General features: G+C 45.1%; 2 protein-coding genes across 4 annotated transcripts in view; one reads left to right on the forward strand and one right to left on the reverse strand.

Moving 5' to 3' along the window:
* The window catches only part of GTF2E2 (general transcription factor IIE subunit 2), a 34,642-nt gene extending 29,927 nt beyond the window's left edge, over positions 1-4,715 (forward strand). For both annotated transcript variants that reach the window (XM_044418875.1, XM_044418877.1), the window contains exons 7-8: positions 1,289-1,404; positions 4,209-4,715. In XM_044418875.1, the coding sequence (XP_044274810.1) occupies positions 1,289-1,404; positions 4,209-4,325 (233 nt within the window). In that variant the 3' untranslated portion in view covers positions 4,326-4,715. The remainder of the gene's footprint in view (positions 1-1,288; positions 1,405-4,208) is intronic.
* Positions 4,716-7,959: 3,244 nt separating this feature from the next.
* The window catches only part of RBPMS (RNA binding protein, mRNA processing factor), a 107,727-nt gene continuing 93,343 nt past the window's right edge, over positions 7,960-22,343 (reverse strand). Inside the window, exons 7-9 of one of the 2 annotated variants that reach the window (XR_006413613.1) lie at positions 19,741-19,810; positions 11,494-11,600; positions 7,960-9,456 (exon numbers count right to left, since the gene is read on the reverse strand). Coding sequence is in view for 1 of the 2 variants with exons in the window: in XM_044418861.1 (XP_044274796.1) it covers positions 19,748-19,810 (63 nt within the window). In the remaining variant the exon portion in view is untranslated. Of the gene's footprint in view, positions 9,457-11,493; positions 11,601-13,004; positions 13,128-19,740; positions 19,811-22,343 lie in introns of those variants that run through there. The other variant, XM_044418861.1, reaches the window with a different exon arrangement.

The raw sequence follows: 22,343 nt of genomic DNA on the forward strand, positions 1-22,343 counted from the left end.
GACAGCTTACATAATATAAAATTACATAGTACAATAATAAACCCTCAATTATTAAAATAAAACCACATCATAAACTTAGAGAAAAGAAAAGGGAGGAAAAGAATAGAAAATGCAACTGTGGAGAGAGTGCGAAAAAATCTTAAACCATCTAAAATCCTTGATTATTAAAATGATGGTTGAATTCAGACAGAACTTTTCAAATAGTAATAATAGCTCACTTCTAGGTCAGCTTTTATATATCAGGTCTTTCTTCTAGGTTTAAGTAGTGGTGCTTCAGGAACCAGGGTGTCCAAAGGAAGAAATGTCATGAAGTAGTTCTTAGGTTAGCACTAAGCGCCACAAATGATTTACTGAATAGATCAAAGCAACTTGAATATGTGGTGTAGTTGGGAATGGCTCTGTGTTTTAGCTTCTTATTTATGGCTTGTGAGCTGGGCCTGTTGACAGGGCTCTAATGACTATGGAATGAAGGGAAGTAGAATTGTACCAGTCACAGCCTTGATAAGGACATTCCAAGATAGCACTTTAAACGATATATGGAGGCAGGTTGCGTGCAGGTTATCTTTTAAGGTTTGGGCCCCTTTGTGTTCTCTGAACAAGAAGCTACAACTGCTTTTTAGTTTTGAAGGGTTTGGGAGTTCTTTAAAATGTCACTAGGAACTATAGCATGATTTTACAGACTGGAGTAAAAGCGTGATGAATTTGCTATTAATTATATATCTCAAGGCCGGACTAGATGTTCTGGAAATGGGTGGGTGCCACCAGCCAGTTTCTCCCAGTAACTTGTAACAGATCGGGTAATGGAGCTCAATTTTACTTGCCTCCACTGCGTATATTGGCAGTAGGAAGATGGGAAGCATCAAATAGGATAACATGGTATTCCTGAGGAGGGTAATGGTCACAGTTGCTCTCCAGTGCAGGCCTGAGTATATTAATATCAGACCTGGTGGATGTTTAATTTCAGGCATCCGAATATTCATAAAACATAGCACAATCCATATGACAAACTGCTCCGAGTCACAAATTATTGGGAGTCTTTCCTAAAAGAGAGTCTCTAATCAGACTCACTGCTACAAAATGAAACCTCCCCTCCATCTTACTGAGATTTTTGGCACCTGCTGGAATCTGCAGGGTCATGATGATCAGGCATAGCAGCATTTCTGATCTGCTTACACTTTTGTAGGTATCCACTTGCATGAGTAGAATAATTGTGAATACAATGAGGTACTATCTGTGTTATTTCCCTAGCACCATGTCTAATAATTAGCACTCTGTTTTGGCATGTTAGAATTTCAGAAACTTTGGAGGAGTGTTCCTGTGGATTCCATGGATGAAGAGAAGATAGAAGAGTATCTGAAACGCCAGGGTATTTCTTCCATGCAGGACTCGGGCCCAAAGAAAATAGTAAGAACATGACAAGCCCTTTCTTTGCTCAGCTTGCTGTATTCTGTTCCACTGTTAATGTGTCAATTCTTAATGAACTTGAAGAGAAGTAGAATTGAGACTGGACAAATGAACATATTTAATCTGTATTAACTGGGGACATGCATGAATTTCAAGCACACCAGGGAAAGTTCATAGTGGTTCGTTTCAAGATGTATGTGGTGCTTGTTCTCAGATGCAGAAAATTAGAAAGGTTCCAGAACAGGGCAACAGAAATGATCCAGGGTTTGGAAACACTTCCCTATAAGGAGAGACTGCGAGAACTGGGCATGTTCAGCCTTGAGAAGAGAAGACTGAGGGGCGACATGACACCCCTCTATAAGTACCTCAAAGGCTGTCACAAAGAGGAAGGTCAAGATCCCTTCTTGCTGATGCCAGAGTGCAGGACACAGAATAAGCAGATCAAGTTGCAACAACCCAGATTCAGGCTAGACATCAGGAAAAGCTTCCTCACTGTCAGAGCAATACGACAGTGGAACCAGCTACATAGAGGGGTGGTGGGCTCTCCCACACTAGCGACATTCAAAAAGACACTGGGCAGCCATCTGCATGGGATGGTGTAACTTGGTGTCCTGCACCAGCAGGGGGTTGGACTCGGTGGCCTTCATGGCCCCTTCCACCTCCAGTATACTATGATTCTAGGTGTTCCATGGCTGTCATGCAGATAGGAACTGAGGCAACGATCCTTCTCCTGCCCCCAACCATTAGGAAGTTGCCTTCTTCTGAGTCAGACCATCAGTCTATCTAGCCTAGTGTCAGTGACTCTGACTGGCAGCTGCAGCTTTGCACAATTTTAGATAGGCCTTTTTCGTGTGCTGCCTAGAGATGCCAAGGATCGCGCCTGGACTGTCTGCATGGTCACTGTTGCTGCCTGCCTGGGATCCAAGGCAAACATTTGTAGCCCTCTGAACCCTTTACGTGCCACTCCCTGGTGAAGTAGCACAGTGTAAGCAAGGGTTCCCTTCTGCTGCTTGCCCTGGATTTGGGGAGGTTTCCGACAGGAGCGGCAGCCACCTGCACGCAGCTCCCCACGGAGGCAGTGAATGCTGTACATGTAGTTGAACACACAGAAGTACAGCTTCACGATTCTTTTATGGGTTTTTCCAGCAAAATGGCTCTTACAGGAGCTGCTTTACATGTAACACCTTCCTGTGATGAACCTGAGTACATGGCTTCCTTTTCAAATCGCAAACACACTGTGTATGTTTGCAATTCGACTTCCTGACTTCTGTCAGCCTTAATGGCGTACTTCTGCCTTGGCTTCTCTGGGCCAGATTAGACTTAGAAGAAATATGTACAACTCTCAGACCCTTTTAATGTCTCCTTGTAGGGGCAAAGGGGATACTTTCAGAGTGCTTCCCCCACCCCAACGTTAATACCCAGAGTTTGAAACAAGATATGAACCCTGAAAAGACTGCACAGTTGCTGCTAACATGTCTAGCCTGGCCCTCCGTCTTCTTGTATTAAGGGGAAATGATCCATTTGAGGCGAGAGCAGGAAGGAAGAGGAACCTGGGGTGCATCTAATTCAGCTTTAATGATCATGTCAGGATTGTGCTACACATGTGGCTTGGCTTCCCACTTTCAAAGAAAAAATAGAGAGCCTACTGCATACAAAGCCAAAAGAGGTCATTAACAACAGAGTTGGAAGAGCAGCTAAAACATGTTACTCATTCTAGTTCTGCTAGATACTACTGATTTGTTTCCAAACCATGAAAGAGGGAAACTACGGTGACTTTTTAAAAGAAAGTTGAACGTCTCTTTTACCACCACATTGCATGTATGCAGCCTATGATGAATGCTCTCAGTTTTGGATACAACCTATCCTTATACATCTGGTTTGTCTTGTAGTAGCTATCAGACACCTTTGAATGCAAGCTCAAAAAGAAAAAAAAAGCACTGCCATCTTTATAAACATGAGCAAAGCTTATAACTATGTGGTAAAGTAATTGTGGACCCTCTGGACGCAACTGTGAACACTCCCTCCATATTAGATGCAATCAGGTGGCTGGCCACATTGGGCCACGCGCTTTGTCCACATCCATGAGCCTCAAGAACTGGCAGTCATCCAAGATCTTGACATTAAAGAATATTTATTATATTTATATCCTGCCTCAAGCCAGGACATAAATATAATATTTATATTTTATATTTAATATAAATATTAAATATTTATATTTCATATTTCTCCTCCTCCTCCTCTCAAATCTTAGCCTGAGAATGTATGGAATTCATTGCCACAAGATGACTTTATGGCCACCAACTTACAGGATTCCCAAAAGGATCCAGCAAATTCATGGAGAGTTGGTAGCTACTGGCCATGATAGCTAAAACAGTACCTCCACTTTCAATGGTATTGCACTTCCAGTTGTCAGAAGATGAGCTAGTGTGGTGTAGTGGGTAAGACTGCAGGACCGGGATGCAGGCAATCTGGGTTCTAGTCCCTGCTCAGCCATGGGGCCAGCAGGGTGACCTTGGGCCAGGCACAGACTCTCAGCCCAGCCTACCTCACGGGGTGGCTGTTGTGAGGATAAAATGGAGGAGAGATACATAAGCCTCCCCGAGTTCCTTGGAAGGAAAAAAAAAAGTGGGATATAAATAAATGAATACTGCCACTATGCTTTGCTTGTGAGCTTCTCAGGGGCATTTGTATTGCACTGTTGGTGATGTGGGAATGTTGGGTGGCACGGTCTCATCCCGCAAGGCAGCTCTCAGTGGGTTTATTTTTGTTAAATAAAAATGCTGATTGGCTCTCTCCCCTTTTAGGCTCCTGTTCAGAAGAGGAAGAAGCCCGCTTCTCAGAAGAAACGGAGGTTCAAGACTCACAATGACCATTTGGCTGGTGTTTTGAAGGATTACTCTGATGTGGTTCCTGGCAAATAGGGGGCCTTCTGGGATGAACTGTTGTGAGCTTTGATGCAGGAGCTCTGAAGGACATGTGTCCTGCGCATAATGTGATGTGGTTCTCCCCACTCTCAGTGCAGCAGCAACCGAAAAGAAACAGATCCCGAGATCAAAGAACCTAATACTTCTTTTATTGGCTACTGTGAAATTGGATCAGAGCTGTTCACTGACAGTAGATTTTTGATATTGGAGTTAAATATATTCAGCATGTAATGCCCATGTTCATGTCCATCGTTTAAGACTTTTCTGAAAAAATTATTTGGGGTTCTGTAGGTATTTCTTTTTATTCATCTGGGTTTGATTTGGAGATAAAACTGAGTGTTTTATCTATGCCAAGGAAACATGTTTATAATAAAATCATTCTAGAAAGATGAGTGTATTTCTTATTGACCGAACAGAAATAAAAGCTGATGTTTGCTCAGCTTTTACTGAAAACAGAAAATAAAAAAGAGGCATTGCCAAGATACAGCTTCAGAGGCACTCTGAGCTTTTCCTTCTCAAATAAAGGTACCTCATGTATTGTCCTGAAGACCTCCATTAATCTTGAGTACAGTCCAGTTGGTCACCTATGGAGGACCCACTCACATTACTGAGATTGTGCATTATTTGCACAAGTATGTTTCGTACAGCTCAACTTACGTGGAGAATCTGCAGCTTAGATGCCAGGCAGAATTCCAAAAATCTGCTGCCTCTCCTGGTCATATCCTTGTTCATTTTAAACGCTTACATAATTTCTGGAGGAACAAACTTTTCTTCCAAGCCTTATTATCTGTGTTAGTTTTCTCTTCCAATGTCCTCATTGCATTCAGAAAAATATGGGACAAGTTACCATTTTAATGGATTTATCTACTATCCAAACAAAAATGGGATGGGGAGTTATCAGGCAATTGTTACTGTCTTTTCTAAAACTCCTCAGATACCAAGTATCCTTCTAGTTTGAAAAACAGGATATTAATTAAAGTATGTTCCTTGGCCCTATCTTATTTGTGATTCAAAATGAATTATTCAAGTGCAATATTTTGAAGCTTAGGATAATCTATGGGATTGGCCTGCCTCCAGTTTTCATAGCAACTGGAAGGAGGCCCTGGCTATGACTTTGTAGGAAACAATGAGGAAAACAAAGATGAGAGTATGTTTCCTCATTATTTTGACCGGATGAATGCAAATACAAGAAAATCCTGGGTGTGCATGTGCACATGTATCCCATGATTAAAATAAATCTAAAAAGAATGAGGCACAGCTTTCCAGTCTGCAAGGAAGCTGTAGTTGATAATGAATGGCTTCACTTATCTAGTAGGAAAGGACATGTACACCAAATCATCTTTGAATGATTTTAGCTTAAGGTGGGCAGGATAGTATTACGCATTTTCTCCAGGTTATTTTGGGCTCCAAAGGTTAAAACTGTACCTAGAAATCCACAAACAACAAAATTGCTTTTGCATCAATGTAACAGGCAATCTGTTGCTAGCGCCACTTTAAAAAATCTAGTCATCACAAATTGAGTGTGTAATTTTTCAGTTTTATCAGTTTGGCACTCGAAATAGAAATCTGTTGGATGCTGGCTCTACAAATTGCTGTAACAGAAGGGTACTTTAAGTTTCTCCCCTGATATTTATGACGATGGAAGGATGGCAGAGGGAAGGAAGAGAATGAAAAGAGAAGTACCAGCAGGATTTTGCATGGTTGCCTGAGAGAACTGACATGAAGCAGTTTGTAATGCATTTGATCTATAATTCATCACACTCCTTCCAGGCTTTTAGAGAATGGAGGAGAAAAAGGCAAGTGGGCTTCGACAAATTGTGTAAAGAAGGCCCGTTTGGCTTTTCTTGTCAGTTCTGATCAGCGCAGGCAGATGGTGGTAGGACTCAGGGGAGTACTCGGCTCTTGATACCTGCTGATGGAAAGGGATTTGAAGGTAGGGATAACCACAGAGATAGTGATGGCAGTGACATCCAATTACTTCCAGCTCTGTGGCTCACATTCAGGTTGCTGCTAATGTGCTGGACTGAATTCCTCTGTGTCCTGTTGCCTAGAGACCACCAGCAGCAGACACAGCCTTGGCGCAATTAAAAATAGCTGTTTTTTCACTGCAAGGTACCTTCAGTCAAGTTAACGTAATTTCTCTTTCTCCTGCTAACAAGTGCCAAGTAAAAATGATTTACCTCTTGGTTCAGATTTCAAAAATGGGAACCACAATTAATGTTAGCCATTGCAGACGGTTTCCATAAGTCTGTGTTAGGCTGGGAAGAGAAAATTCACTACTGGAAAGTGAGACTAGAATACATTTGTTAATGCAGTACATTCCCAGTCTCTTAACCAGGGTTATGAACAACCTTGTGCTACATTTGCAACAGCGCAGCGAATGTTAGAAGCGGGGAAGACGATTCCATTCATCCCTGATCGTAGTTCAAACTGGCTGGGGTCAATGAGACATGTAGCCCCAAACACCTGGAGGGCATCAGGTTTCCCATCCCTCCAGTATGCATTGTTGCCTTAGTGTAGAAGAGATTTACGGGCAGGCAGCATGACATGTTAGAGCAGTGGAGAGAAGGTAGCTGACTAATGCCAGTGTTGGTGATGGAACTTTTCTGCACTTGGGTTTCAAACCAACTGGAGCCACTGCTTAGGTTATGGGGGCAGAAGAGCCTTGCTCTGAGTGTGCAGTCTTGTGCATGTTGGGAGTTGTAGGACTGACCCCTGTCTAAATAAGTACAAGACAGCAATATCTGTGTTATGCATGATGTTCTGCCAGGCAGGTACTGTTAAGGGTCTGGGAGAACAGAAAGCCAAACGTTGCTAATTATATTAATGTCTTACTGAGCTAAAGCGCTTTGAATGAAAAGAGCTCTGAACAAGTAATTTCCCAGCATGGAAGTCAGTTGATAGAGGTCCTTTAATTCTCCTATTATCTAGGAATACACGATACTAGTTTGCTACAAGTGAAGGAGTTCAAAAGTAGTCACCCTCATTTTTTGCCCATTCAGTAATTGTTCATTGCTAATTCTCAAGTTCCCTTTGCAATATACAACATGGCAAACAAGGGTCTTTTTAGTTGCATAAAGAGATTGTTTCAAAAGGAACAGACAAGAGGCAAAATGGTTAATTATTCAAGATTCTAAAGTTGCTTCAACTTTAACTGGATTCTTTGAGCAGGCCATTTTGGCACTTACTGAAATTATGCAGTTACTTCTACAAGCCATCATCATGGACCCTAAGATTAGAGTATGCCTCACCCAGTTTCTGCTCAGATTGTAATGAATGGTCTTGCTCAGTGTTGCAAAATGTGTGAACTAGTGAGACAGGCTAGTGCAGATGGTTGTCTGAATCAAGCCAAGGTTGCTCTTACTTTCTGGCTGGCAGGGAGGGAGGCTCAGCAAAAAAATTTCTGCCTCCCCTTCCATATTTGAATGAAAGAACCTTCCATTAATGGAGGGATGCAGCAGTCCCTGGGGCCAAATCCCAGTTATGTTGGGCTTGCTTGCTGCCAAGAAGGTGGCAAGCCTGACCCATGCAGAAACCCTTTTGAAGATCACCATTCCCAGGAAGCAGTTTATTTTCCCTGTTTATTCTTGCATTATCTCAAGCAGAGGGATGTAAATAACCAGACACTGTGTGGTAATCCATTGATTTATGAATATTTTAAGTTACAGTCATTGTCTTTATTTTTAGAAAATTACAATAGAAAAGTACCTTTTAACAACTTAAAAAAGAAAACAAATTGGAAGCATCTGTTCCACCCATGCCAATATAATGGGATACAGAAAAATCACACTTTGGGCTGAATAATTCCAATGCAGTTCCCTTTAGAATTATTCAGCCACCTCCTGTCACATGTTAATTTTGCTCAAGTCATCCATTTATTTTCACTTGGGTAGTTTCAATCCCACTTCTGAAGTTTACAGTCTTTGAAGTCTTTAATGTTGTGACACATCAGTCGTGTTTCCCTGAAGATTAACTTTTTCAATAAGAAACTGAAGATGCTTACTCTTCAGACAAACATTAACAAGACCTGGTGGGAAAGCAGGTCCAAGAAGGGTTCAACTGCATTACAACAAGTAACTCCTGCTCAGCCAGCCAGGTAAAGTCAGGCCCACCAATGTTGTGATCGAGTAGCCAAAGGGCGATCAACTGCAAAGGATGGTGGGCTTCTAGATCACTGGAAGCTGGAGCTTCTCAGCCAGGAGAAGGTTCCATGCGCTCTCTACTCCAATGAATGTACCGCAGAATTGTCCTTTGCTCCTGCAGTGATCCAACAACCGCTGGGTGGCTAACTGCAATCCAATGCATGTCTACACAGAAGTGCATCCCACTGGGGCAACACAACAGCCCTCACCCCCACCAGTAATTGTGTAGGGTACACAACTGCACACTGAGACATGTTTATCTGAATGGAAGCTGTTTGCAGTAACAGCCACAACCATCATTGCAAGTACGGAAGCACTTTTTTCACCTTGAATTTTTCCCTGGCGTCATACTGTGCACTAGAAAGTGCCATTTCCATGCAGTTGCACATGAAGAAAATACAGTTTGAACTCAGCTGTCAAACTCACATATTCCAAAGTTTAAAAAAACATATTTTTGATTGTCTTGCTCAATATAATTTTGCACAATTAGTAGAAACATGAATATGTACCACAGGAACACTTTGTATGTTCAACACACATCATCTCGGGCTCCCAGCCAGGATAACCAAAATGTCTGTACATTTTAACAATATAGTTTTAAAAATCTAAACAAGATTTAAAAACATGCCTTGAACATGCAGCTTAAAAGGATAGGGAAAAGAGAAACCTTAATTACAGGCATTTAAAAGTCAAGCGCTTCATCAATTATCCATCCCAGCATAGGATCTTTCAACTTAAAATGCTCGATACAAAAATACTTGCTCTTTTTGTTGCTTTGCTTGAAAATACCTTTTCAAACCAGATGTTCCCCAATACTTTTTTTTAGAATTTGCACTCTTCTCCTCCTTGAAATTGTATACAGTGTAGAAGAGGAACATATTATTACTACTCAATATTTTTAATGTTTTATTTCTAAGAAGCAGATGTGTGATAGAGGCTGTGGCAAAGTCTTGAAGGAATCCAAGTTTGTGTGAGGTTTTTCAAGCCTGTAAGAAAGAGAAGATATGCCACTTAGGAAAGAGCCCATGAAGTTCTTGGAAAGGGGAGAGCGTGCATGACCTTGGGATGACCAAGATCATACAGCGCATGTTCCTGCTGGTCGTCAAAACTCACCATCTAGCCCAAGGAGGTCAAGCATAGGTTGCAGGCGCCTCAATAAGAGAGCTCCATCAGAGAAGGTGGCAAGAAGGGGTGCACCTGCCCCAGCCACCTCAGAATTTGCTGACAGAGAATGGGGGCAACAAACATATGCCACCCATATAGCCTGAAGTGCCTGATCCTGCTTAATCTTGGAAGCTAAGGAGGGCTGGGCCTGGCTGAACTCTGGATGGGTGACTTAATGTTGTGAACCACCCAGAGAGCTTTGGCTACAGGCCGTAGAGAAATGTAATGAACAATAATAATATCCCTGTGCTAGAACATCTGGAAATGCAGAAAAGAACCTTTCAAGGTCCAAGAACATGTGTGAGCATAGGGCACAGTCGGCTAGAGGAGCAACTGCATTATCTACTGGGAGGGATTCCTAAACCTTCTCGCCTGAGGAGCCTCCGTTTCAATTTGCCTGTTCTTTGCAGACCATGCCACTGTTTTCTTCCAGCCCCATCGCGTGAGGACATGCAAACATTTTCTAAATTACACTGCAGCTTTTGTAAGTCAGTGTAGTAGAGTTCTGCATGAATGAGATCAGAACCTGAATGCAGGCAGTGAAGGGAAGGGGCAGGTGCTGCTCTGGAGCTTTACTTCTGACCCCCGTGGACTGTCATGAGGAGTAGAACCAGCACCTGCTGGACTGAATCAAGCCACCTGTCTAGGCCAGCATCCTATTAGTGACAGCCGCCCACCAAGGCTTTTGAGAAACAAGCAACAAAAAGCAAAAGCAGAGAAAAATATCATGATGCTTGGTACTCTTTCTTTTTGGACACCGGAGAGAATATTTAATATTTTACTAGGAACATTTGGTGTTTTTCTGAATGAATGCAGCAAAATCAAGCACTCAGTGGCACATACCGTAAGGGGTGTTCAGATATGAGGGCCTTCAGATACGAGGGCCTTCAGTCAGTGCTACTGTACTGCAGCAGCTTAACGTGTTTGTGTCTCTCTGCCAGGACAACCACTCTATACATGGGTTTTTGGGGGAATTTCCTCCTGCCCCGCTCTGCAAGCATGTGCATTGGCCGTGAGAGCTATGCCTTTAACCAATTCTTAAACACAAGCAACATTGGGGGTTGGCAGTGTGTTAATGCACTCGGCTTTGCAAAATCCTTGGTGCGGCCAGTCCTTCCACAAACCCTTGCAAAGCGAACTAAAGCTTCGAGCATCTAAAGGGCTGCTACCAGCAGCAGCAACTCAGTGATGGACGTGCCTGTCACAAAAATCTCGCAGTGCAAGGAGAGTGAAGTGGTGGACATGTGAGACTAGGACTTGCGAGATCCAGCTTCTACTCCCCACCAAGCCACAAAGTGTAGCAGGTGTCTTTGGGCCAATCACAGACTCCCAGCCTAACCTACCTCACATGGTTGTTGTTGTACAGCAAAAAGGTGAGCATAAACAAACAAACAAACAAACAAACTGATAAATAAATGAGATCCTTCAGCCAGTTTAATTTCTGTGAAGGTAAATACACAGAAACACCATTACACAGCAGTGGCTCTTGAAACGAAGCAACCGTCAGGATAAAAATGTAGTGCTTGGGGAAGTATCTTCTCATGCCTGTGAAACCTCTTGCTAGCATTGCAGGAAGTTAACGCTTGGTAAAGGAACCAGGAACTGGGGGAAATGTTTGTTTCCTGATTGGGGCAGGCCAGCGGAACCTGCAAGTTCTACTGACTTGTCCTGATCTGCTCGTGTCAGGGGTTATTTTGCAAAATGCTAGTTCCCCACTGGTTCCCACTGGCACAGCTGAAAGGGAAGGAGCAAAGCCACTGTTTGGGACGCTGCCACTTCTTTCTTTGCAGCACTTAGCGATTAAGACAACTGAGTTCGTCCAACTCAAAGCGTGCTTTCATGGCGAGGCTTTGACTTACCCACCACACTGTAACTTTGAAGATGAAGGTAAGAAATGAGTAGCGCCTTAGGAAGAATGCGTTAATACCCACAAGACAGATTGTAGCCGCCATCACACACCTGGTACCTGTGACAGAAAGATACATGCACCATGAGAGTCTCTTTCAGGTGTGAGGGGTGACAAGGACTCTTTCCAAGACCATTAAGGGCAGACACAACAGCAGCCTGACGCTGTCAGAAATACCATCATGAGCTTCCTCTTTTCAAACTTTATAGTAAAGTTTACATTGCAGCTAAATAATACTTGCAACACGTTTTACATTTGTATTAAGATGTGAGCATTAACACCTGAAAGCGAGAGAGAGAGAATTTCCCGAGTAAGGGCTACTTTATAAATGCATTTGTCTTAACATGGTGATCGCTGCAGTGTAACTTTCCAAAATCCACAGAGCTTCTTTTCACTGGGTACACTGAATGGACAACAGATTAAAAACAGAAGCTGCCCAATCCTGGGATGCACAGCAAGATGACATCTTCCCACCCTATTTCCTATCTGACTCATGGTCTCAATGCAGGAGAAACTGCATGCATTCTTGTGCAGGTGGTTGAAGCATCTCCAGGTGCACACACAGTAGCTGCCAAAAATAACTGCAGCTGAGCAACTGTGTATCGAGAACGCCAGCCTGTGTTTGTCCTGGGTCCATTTGAGAGGTATCATAGTTGCAGGATGAAATGTACTGAGCCCTTGTTCTGGCAGTGGTTTCCAGAAGAGCACACACTGCCTGAAAAGTCCTCGTTACCCCCTTTGTTCTTTGGCCAGCCCCTCTTCTGTTCTCCTTCGGATTACATAACTTCTTTAGCAGTGCTGTTTTATTCTGGCTTTAAGAGCACAACCTATGGGAGGGATGCAGAAGCTAAGGCCCAGATGAGGACAGGGGAAGAACATCCTGAGCTACTGAAATCCCAACTAGAGGCGTATCAAATCCTTCCACCGCCTCAGATTTCCAATCACGCTTCAGCTTTGTTAGTTCTGTTTTAGAATCTCTTATTTCAAGCTTTCACACTTTTATAGTCTGTCACATTCTCCCTGTGGCTCTCCTTCTTCCCATTTTCAGAAGCCAGGCTCAGGTTGTTCAGATCAAAATGAAAATGAAAATAATAATAAAACATTAGAAGCCTTGTTTCATCCTTGTTTTCTGGAAAATTTGCACAAGAAACTTTATCTATGCATTACTGAACCTGGCATGCATACTTTACTGGTATTTTGTAAACAACATTTTCCCCAAGTGTCCAAGTGCACATATAAGATATTCGAGCATAAAAATGAAAGCACAGTTGAAGTGCTTTAAACGTTACAGTATACAGAAAGTTTTATTGGAACAGTTGTAAAACATTAAAGGCAACCACATATTTATTAAAGGGGGAGGTGCTGGAAACAATTAATACCCCAATGCATGTGACCAACTCAAAAAACTGTGCAAGATCAACACCCACATCCATCTACAACCTGGAACTGCAGCCTACCTCCATTCATATTTACGATAAACTGATGACATGGAAAACACTTCCATGGACAAATACTGCGAAGTCTTTCAGGCCATGGCACCGCCCTGCCATCCAACCAAGTCTTGTCCGCTGTCTGTCTCTGGGGAACCTACAAGGAGAGCGACTTCCCTGTTGTTTGCTGCCTGAAGCAACTGGGTTTCTTGCACATTCTTCTTCAGCAGGTGGAGGAAATGGCCTTGGGCAGATTCAGAGCAAATTGGTTTACCGATGGCTAAGTGTTCCATTTAATTCTCCCTGAGCTGGAACAGGCAACTGGTGGAGTGACATTGTGGACTGTGGGGGTCGCAACTGGTGTGCCCCCACCTTGGATATCTCTCGCTTTTTTGTGAAACGCAGTTGGGGCAATCCAGCCAAAGTAAGCTTGATTACGCTCCACTGATTTCAGTGGGAAACCTGAAATTCCATCTCAGACGGTCAAAATGTCAAACTTTAGCCAAACAGTGTTATTACTGGTCAAGTATGCATCCCACCCTTCCTCCTACAATGCATTGACAGGGCTAGTTTTATCCTCAGAGAAACCCTGAGAGGAAGATTCGGATGAGTGAGAATTGTTTCTCCAAGAGAAGGCAGTAAAGCTTTGCACCTAATAAAAAAGACTGTGATTTCTCAGAGCTTGGCTGCATTAAGCAGTTGCTTGAGTCAGACACTAACAGCTTGCATTGTAGTGACTCCCAAAGCTGGCAGGGGAAGCTGGCCCGAGGCATGGCGTCATTCCTAATCTCCCACCCTGCCTAGGCAAATGAGAGTCCCGATGGGTCAAATGAGTAGGAACAGAGGCGGCTTTGGTTGGAAGAAGTGCTTTCCCACAAAACTGTTCCCCGGCCAAGGGAGTGTACCTCTTGTGTACTAACTCGACTTGTAAATGGTCTGTCTCTTGAGCTTAGCATTTAAAAGGGAGCCCTCTCTCTGTCTCTCTCAAGGCTCATGTAGTTACTGCAGGCAAAGTACTAGGGATGTTTCCTTCTTCACTGGGGTTTTGCCATTGCAGGAGGCTGTTGACAGCCCTATTTCCATCCACGGCTGTGAGAGCATCTCAGCTCTCCTTGTTAGAGCACCCGTTATGTTGAAAAGCGCAGCGAAATACACAAATCTAGTTTTCGCATGCATGCCTTGCTCATGAATATGCCGGTATGAAAATAACAGCATGCATGCTCAGCCGCTCTGCAAAGAAAACCCACTGCCACCCCCAACACCTACCAATGGCTTTGGACAATGCAACCACGGAATAGAGGAAATTAGTCTTGCTGAGCATTAAGGCCTGTCACGTTCTGCTGTGAACCATAGAAAGCTACGAGTCCTGCTTGCCCAATAAAGCTAAACTAATCAAGTGCTTTGGTGGTGAGAAGGGAAAGACGTTGAAGACGGTGAGTTGTGCTCTCTCTAATGTTTCATATGCTCATTTTGGCATAATTGCCCTGTGAAATGGAGCAATTTCCAAACTTTCCTTGGGGGCAAGGGATGGTTGTAGATTCTGTTATTTCTGGGTTGAAGGGCGGGGGCGGTAGCTGGGATTAACTCTCCTCATCTGATCTAACAAGCGGCTACCGCACTGCAGTTCAAAAGAGGGGGGTCCATCGAGGAACCATGGCAATGTTCCATGTGTCCTTTGAAGAGGACAGGCACCCTCGCGTGGCTGCAAAGCGGAGGCCTTTACACCCGGCTCAGAACAACGGTAGGAGATGGCGGCCGTCGCCACAATGCCATCACACTGTGGTGGGCCAAGGGCCTCTCAGGAGCATGTGCTCCCTCTCAGGGAAACCGTTCTATGCAGCACCAATGGGAGGAGGAAGGCCTAGCTCAGCATGCTGGAGCTACAATCGCACACCCTGGCTTTTGCCAGGTCATACAGCTTCTTAGTTGATCAGGATAGAGAGGACAGGAGCATCAGGCATCTGAGATTACAGAAGGGGGCAGTGCAAGGCTAGGAACAGAGAAGCCTCTCTGGATTCAGCTCGGCTAAGCTCGCCTTTGAAGTCCCGCTCTGTGCTCTGACAGGGAGCCCGTGTACTTTGGGAGAGCTGGGGCCAACTTCCTAAAAAGGCCATTGCATGGCCCTGAAGGCCATTAGAAGGCCACTGCATGGCCCTGAACTTGACAGGGCCATGACGAAGACAAATGTATACCGTAATCAACTGTTTCTCCAGGCTAAAGCTGACCCCTGGAGAACTGGCTGGCTGTCTGTTTTCCTCATTCATTCATTCATTTGCAACCCACAATCCTGCCCAGTAATGGGGCTGCTCCATGCTGCTAACAGCAGAATATGCAGAATCCATCAAACAAAACAGACACACTAGCCAGTACAATCACATTCTGAAATAAAAGGGAAAGCAAGACAGACAATCAAAATTAGCCTGGCACTAGCCGGGCTAACTGAAGGCACGACCACGTTCCACGCGCAGCAAGCTGCCACGGCGAAGGTGGCCATACGGAGCTCCTGGTGCAAAAGGAGGTGTGTTTCCACAGAAGGGCTTTTTGCACATTCCTGCCAACTACAACTTGGAAGTGGGCAGGATGCAGAGGCGGCTCTGCCAAGCCGAAAGACAGGACCAGAGGCAGGGCAGGGGTCAGTATCCTGATTCCAAGCCATTTCCGTTCCTCTCCTCTCCCCGCTGCATGCCAGGAAAGCACCTCCCCAAGTCTGGCTCCCTGGTGCTTCCTTTTGCCAGAGGAATGCTGCTGAGCTAGGAGTGAGCAGAAGTGGGCCAGGGACCTCTCGGAAGGCTTGCTGGCAAGGCCCACTGCTGCAGCTGGGTCTGCAACGAGGGCATCAGGCGATGCATCCCCGTCGGGCAGAAGAATTCAGCTCAGAGGACACGACTTGCTGAAGCCAGCCCCCTTTTTGCTGAACCCCGTAAGGCCCTTTTCACCACCATCCTATCTGTCCTTATTCTCCCTCTGCAATTAGATCCAAAGTCATCCTCTCTCTGTTTTTGTTGACTCATGTTCAAGGCTGTAGTGTTGTTTTTTTCCAAGTGTCTCAGCAGAGGTTCTAGGTCCTCCCAGACTTTCTCCACCCCTGCTTTCATGAGGCTCGTATCGGCCTTTTCCCAACTGCTCTCAGCAGAATACTGCATATAACTTAGGCTCGTCTCTCTGCAATTCTGTGCGTGCTAAAAACCACCTTGAAATTTAAACACAAACATGCCAAGCTCCCCACACAGCCTCTCCCTAGGAATCTACATCCGCTCGAGCTGACCTGGGTGACACTGAGCCATCTCACACGCATAGCAAGCGTTCACTCCCGCGCTTGGCTCTCGCTGTCTGGCCCCAGAATGCCGGGAGCTGGAATGCCAGAGCATCTTCCCTGCAAACCCGATGGATGTTGCCAGCTGGAGCCACCAAGGGAGAAGAGCTGCCTGCTTTGCTTGTCATTCTGCCGGGGAGAAGCAAAAGCTGCCCAAGAGAGGCTCCAGGCTGGTGGGTTCTAAACTGTCCTGGGGAATCTTGGCACTCCTGAGTTTATCAGTGGTTCCTTGGAAGAGAAAACTGGTAATAAGCCATCACGAAACAGATCTGCAGCAAAACGCTGCAGCACCCCCTCTGCAAGCACCCCCTGCCCGGCCATGCCTTTTTGGAGCACCCCCATTCCTTTTTATTCCTTCATCCACCAATGATCTGCAGCAGGCACTCCCCATTTTGAGGCCACTCTGCATGCGAAGAGTTCGTTAGGTTGCTTCGGAGGGCTTTCCTGCTCCTTTTGCAGTCCCCCATGACATTTCTGCTTCAGCAAACATTCGAGCTCCCCTAAGCATGCTGGGACCTCCCTCTTAGTTCCAAGCAGCCCCATAATGCTGTTCCCTTTGAGTATGCCTGGCTGTTCCTGAACCACAGCTTGTCTTCCACTCCGCATCAATCCATGCAATAGGCAGGTGAAGAAGAATGCAGGTGTGTTTGAGGCTGCCTGCAGTTCACACAGTGCAACAATGAGACCCAACAGGTATGGCTGCTTTGCACTCTGGCTGGATCCAGAATCCTCCATCCTGCACAGGAGGGAATGGCTGATACGGAAAAGGTCCCTGGCCTGCTTTGGGCCTCGCTGAATTGCTTTGCACTGTTTAAACCAGCACAAATGTCCTGCCCTTTCATCCTCACAACCCATGTCCATCAATAAAATGGCTGTGTGCATGCTCAAGCACTTGATTTACAACTCTCCGACCTTGATGTCCAATCACTGAATTTTTTTAAATCAGCCGATTCATTTTATTGGGCTAGAATGACAAAAAGAGGGAGGGAAGTTGCTGGTGCATGACTCCCCTTTGCGTTAGAGAAAGGCAGCAAGTGACTTAGGACTGCCTGTTGGTTGCTTGTATAGAAACATAGAAACACAGAAATAGAGCGAGTCAGAAGGGACCTCCCGGGTCATCTAGTCTGACCTCTGGCTCTAGCTGACTCTGCTCACAACATGCCTGCCATGTGTGAGACATGCCTGCCCGAGTTGTAGAGTGCAAGTGCAGTTTGTGCAGTGTGTGCCTAAAGCAATTGCAGTTTCAACACACACTCTACTAACCAGTCAAATTTTGGGCCTGATCCAATGCGGAAGGACATTGGCAACCAGCCTGGCCCCCAAATTCTTACTTAGCTCCAGGGTTGGAGCACTGGTCTTGTAAACCATGGACTGTGAGTTCAGATCTCGCTGGGCCTTCATTCTGTCTGAGCCTGCAGTAAAACAGCCTGAGGGGAATGCTGTCCCCCTCAGACACCTTCCTTACCGAGTGACTGCAAGACTGGGACTGTGGCTGTGTGGTTACTCTACTCTCTTAGCTCTTTGTTCTTGTTGTGAGCCGCCCCAAGGCTTTGTTGCGATGGGGGCGGTATAAAAATGTTTTAAATAAATAAATACATATTAGATGTTGAGCTGGGGACCCAAGAGGTCTGGGTTCTAGGCCCCTCTCAGCCATGAAGATCACTGGATGACTTTGGGGCGGTCATGCACTCAGCTTAACCCACCTCACAGGGTTGTTGTGGTGGTGAAGATAAAATAGAGCTATGTAAGCTAAGCCCCCTTGGGTTCTTCACAAGAGGAAAGCAATGGGATACAAATGCAATGTAAAAAACAGTAACATAACCCCCCCTCACACTTATATATCAAATAAACTGGGCTATACAGTGAAGGTATTAATTACTGCCACCAAAGAATACAGCAGGGATGATAAGTGAGCTTGCACTTTAATCTTAGGAGCCTCTTATTTAAATGCAACCCTAAAATGAGACTGAGCATCAGGAGCTGCTACCTAAGGCAAGGTGGACAGCAGTACTGAGGAACAGGGTCTTATGGGTGGTGGCACATCCCCAAGATTTCTATGTGGCTGAGTCAAGTGACTGGTGGCGGTTCAATTCAAAACCACTGGCTAGGTGCAGACGGTCTTTTATGCATTTATGGTTTCATGTCTTAATTTTAATACTATTCATGTCAACAAATCCACATTCCCTCTCCCCCTACTTGGAATAGAGAGTATATATACATGTAATTGAGTGAGGCAGCATCCTATCCCCGTTATTATTTCTCCAAGCCATGTTCTGGGAAGAGCTACTTCTAGCTCAAACTGCTTGAACAAGTTCCATGGTCGTCTATGTGAGGGCTTAAGTTTAACAAATCCTTAAATGTTTAACAATTCCACTGTTCTCAGTGAGAGGATTAGTAGAGCGTCCCATGAATTATCATGTGAATTTCAGGATGGCTGAATCTCCTCAAGAACTTCTCACGGAGCGGCAATGTCCAGGGCTTGCAGATGGAAAATAGATTTTTAAAGCCTATACTCTGTGCATGCCTTCACTCTACCCTCCATCTTTCATCTCAGAAGAAATAAACCATGCAGTGCACTGAAGTCCCGAATGAGAAAGGTGGTGAGTTGATTTAATGTTCTCCAGGGCCCAAGCACATCAGGGTAATACGGAGCGGCTCCTGAGAAGGGAGGGAAACCTATCTCAAATCCTGACCTTTCTTCTCCAGCTGGGAAGCTGAACCACACCATACTGCCCCTGTCTGTGGGGCAGACCCAAAAGCTACCAGAGTGGGGTAGACCAAAAGCTGCCCAACAAACCACACAGGATAAATTTCCAGGCTTTGGGTGGCACAGAAAGCAGCTTTACGGGGCAGCTGCCCTGGTGTTGCATGCTCCCTGCAGCCAACCAGAACGGGATCCTACACTTCTGGATTTGCAACACGGACCCAGTTTTGGTTTTGCAGCAAGAGGCTCCGGCAGTGCCAAAATGCTGCAAAGCAGCCCATCAACGCAGAACCACCAGTGTTGTGCGCCAAAGTTCATTCCACCAACCCACGCAGGCTTCAGAATGTTACTTCTGCAAGGCCAGGCCCACTACCTGGGGCTGCCAACGTAAGTTCTTCTACTTTCTCGTTCTTGTTGCCAGTTCTCTGAAGAAAAGGCTGTAATGCGTTGTGCTCACCTCTGCCTATTTTCTGAACGAGGTCTGCACCTTTGGCGGAAAACTGCAGAGCTCCTCCTTTGTAGCAGGTTGGAAGTTAGAAAGGAGAGGAAGGGCAGAGGAGAGAGAATGTTTGGCAGCCCGTTTGGAACAGGTAATCTCAGCCATATGGGCTGCGGGACTAAGCAGGGAGGAAAACCGGCACAGGCCTGGTATGGATCATACACATGGGAAAGAAAGCAAAGCATTGCTGGCCCCAGTGCTCCCCCTAGTGATAATGTGGAGCAGTTGCATAGAGCTGTTCTCCATCCACTTACACGGTATTCAGCAGAATTGACGGGACTTCCAACCCTGAGAAGCAGCCTCTGAGGGAGGGAGCCAGCGCATCTGAAAAGGACAAAAACCCCAAAGTGAGAGACAGCACTGGAACATGCCAAAGTCCTCGAGAACCACGTTTATCCACCTCTTCAGACCATGACTCACCTTTTAAGCTCAAGCAGAAAAATGGACCCCATCTTTAATTTTTCTGATTCTTTATTTTGACCTCTGTATCCTACCTTCTTGCAGGTGCCTTAAAGCAGCGGACAAAGCAATGAAGTAGACAAGCAAACCACCAAAGAGTGGTCCATAAAAGCAAATATACATTGTGACAACGAGCCAGCAAACACCAAGTTTTAAAGTAGGAGATAGATATATTGAGGTGTAGATCAAAGTGTGAGGCAAACTCTAGAAATCTTTCCTCTTAGGTCCACCTTTCTGCTCATCTCTCTGGGTCCCTGATGCAAATGAGGCCAGGACTCCTGTGCCCTTAAGAACAGTAGTACAGCGAAAAGCTAAGGAGATCTCTCTCACACACAACCACCTTCAACACAGCTGTGGGGCGCCAGGTTGAGGAAGCTCATAGAGTCACCCTTTCCGGGCTCAGCAGAGCAATCAAGCACTCACAGAATGGGAGGGGAAATTGCAGGGTCTGTACTTGGAGGCGTAGAAGCTGTCCTACCAAACAGAAATGTCCAGCACTGCTGTTTTTCTGCTTCCCTTCCTCTAACTTCACCCCCATCGGATTGCATGGAAGTTTTCCCACCAGATATGGAAGTTTCTTGGGAGAACTCCTGCCAAGATACCATGCTGCACGGAAATTGCTTTCTGCATAGTGTCAGTAAACAGAGATTCCTTAGAGGTTTTACTTTCCAAAAAAAGCGTGCAGAATTGGTACACATATTTGCTTTCTCAGTGAACTATGAGCAAATTTGCTATGAGCAGATCTGATGAAGGTAGTTTGCTGCTAGCAAAGAGAAACACTAGAATTTTGTCCAGCTCTACTTATCCCAGAGGTCACTGCTCTATAATTGATGGAGACATTCACAAGTACTGCAAGTTCCAGAGCACCAAGAGCCAGCTGGCATATGCAATCTGCACACTCCCATTCAGTTCGCTAGATGAACACAAAAGATGTTCCTCTGACATTTTATAGATGAACATCTCAGGCCTATAAAGTGCTTCAGGAGGCTTCCTCAGAAGCATCACAAACATGTAGGACAAAAATGGTGCTTTCCCATAAGATTTTTTTTTTAAAAAACTGCAGAAAGGAATAATTCTACACTGAAACAGAAAATCTGAAAGAAAAGTTATAGATTAAGTAACCTAGCTGCAAATGGGAAAAGATGGCACCAACTCTACTATGTGGCCACATGGCTTGTAAAAAGGTCAGTCTCTGCAACACAACACAACACAACACAACACAACACAACACAACACATTTATTTATTTATTTAGTTAGTTAGTTAGTTAGTTAGTTAGTTAGTTAGTAAACGTCTATGCCGCCCCATTCGCCGAAGCCTCAGGGCGGCTTACAACAATAAATAAATACATATAATCATATAAAAACAATATAATTGGAAACGCCCTGGCCAAAAATATAAAATCAATAAATAAGCTAACAATTAAAATGATGTTTAAATAAAACGGTCTTGGCCTGGCGCCGAAAAACAAATAACGACGGCGCCAGGCGGACCTCTCTGGGGAGCGCATTCCATAGATTGGGCACCACCACAGAGAAAGCCCTCCTCCGGGTACTCACCCTCCTAATATCATTCACAGAGGGTCCCGGAGAAGGGCCTCTCCCGCTGATCTCAAGGAGCGTGAGGGCACGTATAGACGTAAGCGCTCCTTTAGGTAACCAGGACCCAAGCTGTTAATGGCTTTATAGGTAATAACCAACACCTTGAATTGAGCCTGGACTTCAATGGGGAGCCAGTGGAGTTGACAGAGGACTGGAGTCATGTGAACATAACGCCCAGTCCCCGTCAGTAGCCTGGCAGCTCTATTTTGCACCAATTGAAGTATCCGGACCATCTTCAAGGGCAGCCCCATGTAGAGCACGTTGCAGAAGTCTAATCGGGAAGTTACCAACATGTGTGTCACTTTCGCCAGGCCGCCATTTCTGGCTCCTGAGTCACTGTCAAGAAGCTAGAGTGGCCCTTGAGAAAACAGGTGAAGTCATCCCTGACCTGGCCTCGCTCCTCATTTCCCTACCCAGGTTGTCCTGATCCCAGCATACTTTTCATTTTGATCGAAGCCAACCATTTTACCCAAACAGATGTAAAGGAGGAAACGGCCGAGGCAAATCAAAGCTTCTGAGTGGCTCCAGTGCAATAGCAAGGTCAATCCATCAAAGAACAACCGTTTTCACAACTTCAAAAGCAGCTCTCTCCCTTCCATGGAACAAACAAGGACATGTTTTGGACAAGGGCACACAAGTCCATTTATTCAGTTTCTTTGGGATTGGTGTACTTTGTCCCTGGTAAATGATTTGTCTATTACAGGATTTGTAACTTTCTTCAACCACTCTAAAAGAGTTACCTATATGTGAAAATTCAATTGGAATACCAATAGTTAAGCCCCCGTCAACCTCCAGATG

The sequence above is a fragment of the Varanus komodoensis genome, unplaced genomic scaffold (assembly GCF_004798865.1).
Source record: "Varanus komodoensis strain SLA01 unplaced genomic scaffold, ASM479886v1 scaffold94, whole genome shotgun sequence".
NCBI lineage: Eukaryota > Metazoa > Chordata > Lepidosauria > Squamata > Varanidae > Varanus > Varanus komodoensis.